A 6,000-nucleotide genomic window follows, 5' to 3' on the forward strand; every position below is an offset into this window, starting at 1 on the left:
TTACCTCAGGGCACAGCCACTGATCACACATCAACATTTACCTCATGGCACAGCCAGTCATCCCCTTCTATGTTCAATTGACCCATTTCATGTTTATTTTTAAACATTGACTTTTGTGCCAAATTGAGAATACACTTCTATATAGCAAGAACCACACATAGTTTGTCCTCTTCACTGATCCAGTCATTAGTTATAGACCAGGGGTACTCAATAGGCGGACCCAAACGCAATACAATTCGGACCGAAGCCAAAACCAACATTCTAAATGAATCTAAATGAATCATGATCCAAGCTGGTTTTCATTGGTGCGTGATTTCATGCTTTATATTTTTTCCTACTCGTCGTTGTGGTTTCTATCTTCCGTGTCCAATCAAGAGGTCCAATCAGGAGCAGTAATAACATCACTGACAACTCACTCATTCAATGTTGGCCAGGCAGGTTGTGTGTGTCAATGGCAACAACGCGGGAAGATCGATTTGTGAACGGTATGCGTTTCTCAGTAAATGAAAATCATGGTGTGCTCAAAACGCGACAAAAATGTTGAGTCTGCCTTTTCAACCATGAATATGGTGAAAAACAAATACAGGAGCACACTCACTAATGAACATCTACCTCAGTGCCTCTGCCTGGCCCTCACACCTTTTATGCCCAAATTTAAAGCACAAAAAAGGTGTCACCTTTCACATAAATAAGGCCAGACCACATCACCTTTGGTGCATAGTTTGAACGTTTTTGTTGGAGTTATGTTTTTAGATTTCTGATCCGGACCCTGGATTGAACGGACATTTGGCGAGTGGACCTTTTGGGTTTCTAATTGAGTACCCCTGTTATAGACTTTTAAAAAAAAAATTGAAATAAGAAATAAGGCTCCATGCTTAATTTTGACACACATTTCCTTAGGTCATTAAGTTCGTATGGTAAGATCTAAAATAATTAACTTATGGAAAATAAGCAGTAGCTCTTTAAGAACTACTCAAAACAAACCAACATCTGATTGCTTGCTACAAAGTTCCAGACGGGGCCCCAATACCAGAAGTAAATCAATGCAGGGAACACAAAAGGTAAGAAGGATGGATTTTCTTTTTTTTTTATTTGTTTGATATAAACAAGATCAAAAACCATGGTCCACTACTTTCCAGGGAGGATGATGCCATCATACTGCAGAGAAGAGAAAGAAACAGACATTAGTGGACCAAACCAACACAGAGGTAAAGTGAACACACCTCTAGCGCCATTTGGATGTGTTCACATGGGCCAAGATTTTGGGAAACTTTAGAAGGGCAAGACATTGTAAAAACATAGGGGAGAAGAAAGTGGTTTGGGCTGAAAAGGTACCTTTTGCTGGAACCAGCGCATGGATTCCTCCTTGCGAATGCGGTGCTTGTATCCGATGCGTCCCTTCTTGCGCTTCTTATCGGCAATGCTGAAGCCTGGTCGGCCCATAACCTGCAAACAGAGTGACATCCAAAACAGCTCAACAGAAGCCTTTATGAAGTGACGGATCAAATGACCACAGTGCCACAGGAACAGGAAGTGATGTTCACAGGCACACAAGCAAGCAGTACATAGCCTTTAGAGCTCTACTGCTATTTTGATGCAGGCAGCTTCATATAATCGTTGGAACCAAACACTACAAGTTGACTGACATGTTTGAGTCGGTCTTCAACAGTCTACTGCCTCTGGCCTCAAAGGTAGTGTCTAACTAATCCATTACACTGCCAAATTCCGCAAATTGTTTAAGCTTTCGTTCAGTGAGTGCGCTCAATAACTCTGGTGTTTGTTCACAGTCCTAAATTAGAAATATAGTGGCTTGGACAGTCATAAACAATTCAAGCCAATCACCACATTGCTTCAGGAGCACAGAAGGGAGGGGTGTGATCTGATTGGCTGCCGAGCTGAAATATCAATAACATTTCACTGGTATTTCAGACTACCCTTGAGGGCTATAAATAGTTTCTCTTAAATGTTTTATGTGTATGCAAGGATTTCCCTTTAAAGCATTCAGAAATTAACTAGAAATAAGAAAATAAATAACTATTGACATAATGTCAAAATAGCCTATGAACTGTGTTGCCTAGATATCTGCTAAAAGTTAGCAAGCTAACCAGCTAAATCCTCTCATTCTACCAGTTGCACCTCAAGAGGCACTTATGATTCACTGCAGCAAAAACAGCAAGGTAAAGGAAAGGCAGTCATGGGCATAAGCCTACACCGTCAAAAAAGTAGTTTTTAAATAGCCAAAATCTCATCAATAATGACTTAGTTTTACATTTTTGGAGAAAAGGAACTCATTTTTAGTAGAGCCCCAATCCATTTTCAGTGAGTCACATTGAATTTACAAATGGACCCAAGTAACTTTGGCTATCCTGTAGTTAGTACCAACAATTTCTTCAGTTGCAAGCCCATCAACTAAGATTAATGGTTAGACTATAGAGTACATAAATGCAGACCTACAGAAGTTTGCCTTGACTAATTTAATGTAGCATAGAAATATTAACCGATGTTGGAAACACTAATGGTAACCTAGATAGAAGAGACTTTATAACTCAATCAGGTGGGCGGGTGACAGGTGGTACAGGAGGTAGAGAAGTCGTTTAGTAATCAGAAGGTTGCTAGTTCGATTCCCCCTGTCGAAGCGTCCTTGAGCAAGACACTGAACCCCTAATTGCTCCTGATGTGCAGTGTGCCATCAGTGTAAATGTAAAAAATGTGTATACATCCTTGTAAGTCGCTTTGTCGCAAATGACTAAATGTAAATTCAACTCCACAGCTGGGCCACTCACTTCAATGTAATTGCCTGGACTACCATCTATTGAGTTCAGGGAAACCATTAGGCAATGCTGATCACCAACTCACAAAATGGAATTGCATATAGGAAGTATGAACACTGACTACAGATTAAAATATGTACTGTAAACAAGACATCACATTCAACCTAAGTATTCTTCCAAGGATTAGGAGGTGATGCCTGAAGCGGCTATTATTCAAGTTAATGCAACGATAGCTTGTGAACAAGCAATCAAACAAAACAGGTCACACAATCAGTGCTGACATAGGTTTGAAAGCACACAAAACATGTATTTTAAGACAGGACCAACTCAGCTAAATTCAGAGCTGGAAACTGGCCACTTTTAAAACGGTTTTCCTCTGCAAGTGCTACATGAACAAATACACCTCTTTTTCAGAATAACAATTTACTTAGCATTACACTCCTCTGCGCTTCCTATACTAAAGGATCCCCAGGATGACAGTAGTGAGCATTCCCCCACCATTTCAATTTGTGTGCCTCTGTCCTGAGTATGGGGTGACAATCCATGCATTCTATGTGCGCAAAAGTTAGTGTATTGTGTGCTGTGACATATGGCATAACTTCACGTGGCATACAACACAGCTCTTTCACAAAACCTTCCTAGGACACTTACCACGTAGAAGTCCAAGCCGTAGATTCCAATGCTGGGGTCGTACTTGATACCCAGATCAATGTGCTCCTGGATGCCGAAGCCGAAGTTGCCGGTGTCGGAGAAGTTGTTTTTCCTCAATTCGTACTCACGCACCTGGACAGACACAGCAATATTACTACCAAGAACACTTCAGAGATCGAGACTGTTCACAACACCTAGCATTATAAGAGATAGAGTTAAATGAATCTACACACCCCATCTTCTATATATATATATATATATATATATTAAAAGGCACAAAGACTACATCTCTACTTTATGGGTGAAACTGCCCCAATTAATTCAGGGAGCAATAAACCTTAACGACATACTACTGTGTGCATCACTACCCTGGATGGGTAAAATGCAGGGATAGAAATCAGAGTGTGTGTGTGTGTGTGTGTGTGTGTGTCACTATCTCTGCCATAAACATAGTCACTAGGGCTTATTTCCATTTACCACCCACTCAATATAAATCTGGTGGCACGCAACAGCAATGACAAGTCATCTCACCTTGAGTCCTTTCTCCAGGATCTCCTCAGCTTTAGCTCCACGGACGGTGCAGTGGACCGCAATCTTTTCATTTCTGCGGATACCGAAGGATCGCACAGTGTAGCGTGCTAAAGAGGAGAGGAGATGTGTCAAAGCCACTCGCACACAAAGGGCATATCAAGTCACCATTACATGAGGGCTAGCTTGGCCTACAAAGAGTTGAAAATTACTGTGGTATTGACACATGTTCATGTTTCCTTCCTTTGGCTTGTACACACACAAACCCCACAACAGTTGACAGTTATTTAAATGGGTTAAGCCTATATATATATATATATATATATATATTTCTCTATAGAAGAACACACGCTAAAACAAAACACAATCTCAGTAGAATACCAACAGGTGCCCCACATACCCTTGGAGAAGACGGGAGTCTGTCCGGTGAGCTGCTCCAGCACCTTAGCGGCTCTGGTCAGTCGATCTCCGCTCTCGCCTACGCAGATGTTTAAGCACAATTTGCGGATTCGCAGCTCCTTCATGGGATTCGCCTTCTTTTCGGCCTGGTCCTGATAAACAAATTCACAAGATGGTCACACATCATACCATTGCCTGACGTTTGACGAGCAGCTTAGCATAGGTAAGCGTTACATTGTTCCGACAACATAGCCATAATTGATCAAGAAAGGAAAGCAAAGACAGTACTTGATTTACACACACTTTTCTCCCGCAGGTTAAGTTACCAACACAAGTGTCAGTGCATTAAGGAGTTCCTTTTAATCTCGTTGAAAACAAGCACCGGCCGCCATAGATGTTAATACGCAAACGCTGAGCTAACTTGTAACCTCGCTAATGTTCCCAACATGGGACAACTGAACTGTTAGGTGGACATGCCCGTACATATCCTGAAGCTCATGTTAGCAGAATCTAGCTAACAGGACCGATACAGTCTACCGATCGCGACATGAATAGCAAAAAACTACAACATACACACGACTATAATTCACACCGCTTTAAGACTGCCCAAAGGGAATCAGAACACTACAACTAAAGTACACGTTTACTTAGAGAAGCGGGGCAGAAATGGCAGCTTACAGCAGCAGAATGGAGTCCCCGTAGCCGAGTTCTCCACTTACATTTTATCATCACATACTGCTTTTGCAAAGAAATACAGTAATTGTGACACACATCACATCGATGTGTACAGTTATGAACAGATTATTTCTTAATTACTATGATCTTAGATGCCGATTACTTCAGATTTACAAAGGCACCGACATCTTGCATTTCTGTCGCGTACTCACCGCCATTTTTGATGACTTGAAGAGGACGATACACTTCCGGCGCGGAGAATTTATAGGAAAGTGTTCATGATTTCTGTGCCCCCAGATGCCACCGAACTGAACATAAAACAGTTCCCACAAACAATTCACCTGACTCGTTTGGAAATTGTACCTATTTGGTTCTCAGACAAACACAAATAAAATTCTGTTATGTTATGAAATAGGCTAGTTGTGTTTAACCGAAACCCAATGGTGTTGGTTAATGTTTCAAATTATTCGTGGATAATATAGGCTAATATAATAACCATGTCCTTATAATATATGCTCCATAACTAATAGCAGATAAAACAAGTACATCATATTTTTTGTAAGTCTATGTTTTTTTTTTTTTAAAGCAACATTTTAGAATAGGCTACCTGTGTATTTAAGTTTCTTCCCGTTTTTTTACATATAGGCTACCATTGGTCCTCTCAGAAAGAAAACTCATAGCCCTACCTACGTTTTCAAGATTTTGTAATGTGTAAACTTTTTATTAGAAGAGAGGTTTTACAAATAGGACTGGCAAATTAGGAAACACACAGTATTGGACTGGAGATTGCTGGCTGATGTCGGAAGTGAGAGAGATTCCAGTCAGAACAAGTCTTTTTATGATTTGTCTATATTTAGGTGTTATAATTCTACTCATATGCCTTAATGCTTCCTAGAATTAGAAGTAGGATAAGCAGTTATCTGTGAGTTCCTGAGTGTGCCCATTCTATCCATTGGCCTCTGTGTTCTCAGTGATA

The 6,000-nt window shown here is 40.6% G+C and overlaps 1 protein-coding gene across 1 annotated transcript; it reads right to left on the bottom strand.

Annotated features, from left to right (window-relative positions):
• Nucleotides 1–1,071: 1,071 nt before the first annotated feature.
• On the bottom strand, nucleotides 1,072–5,291 carry rpl11 (ribosomal protein L11). Its single transcript, XM_080859378.1, has 6 exons — nucleotides 5,237–5,291; nucleotides 4,351–4,501; nucleotides 3,954–4,060; nucleotides 3,423–3,554; nucleotides 1,336–1,446; nucleotides 1,072–1,158 (listed from the first exon to the last, which is right to left on the bottom strand). Exons 1-6 carry the CDS (start codon nucleotides 5,240–5,242, stop codon nucleotides 1,129–1,131), a joined length of 537 nt encoding a protein of 178 aa, XP_080715504.1. The 5' UTR covers nucleotides 5,243–5,291; the 3' UTR covers nucleotides 1,072–1,128.
• Between the last annotated feature and the right edge of the window lie 709 nt (nucleotides 5,292–6,000).

This window comes from Sprattus sprattus (genome assembly GCF_963457725.1).
Source record: "Sprattus sprattus genome assembly, chromosome: 20".
NCBI lineage: Eukaryota > Metazoa > Chordata > Actinopteri > Clupeiformes > Clupeidae > Sprattus > Sprattus sprattus.

Coding starts and splice junctions, on each gene's coding strand:
- rpl11 (XM_080859378.1), bottom strand. Junction 3,555..3,953: donor TCCTGGAGAAAGGACTCAAG/GTGAGATGACTT, acceptor GTGTCTGTCCAG/GTGCGTGAGTACGAATTGAG. Junction 1,447..3,422: donor ACGGCTTGGACTTCTACGTG/GTAAGTGTCCTA, acceptor CTCTGTTTGCAG/GTTATGGGCCGACCAGGCTT.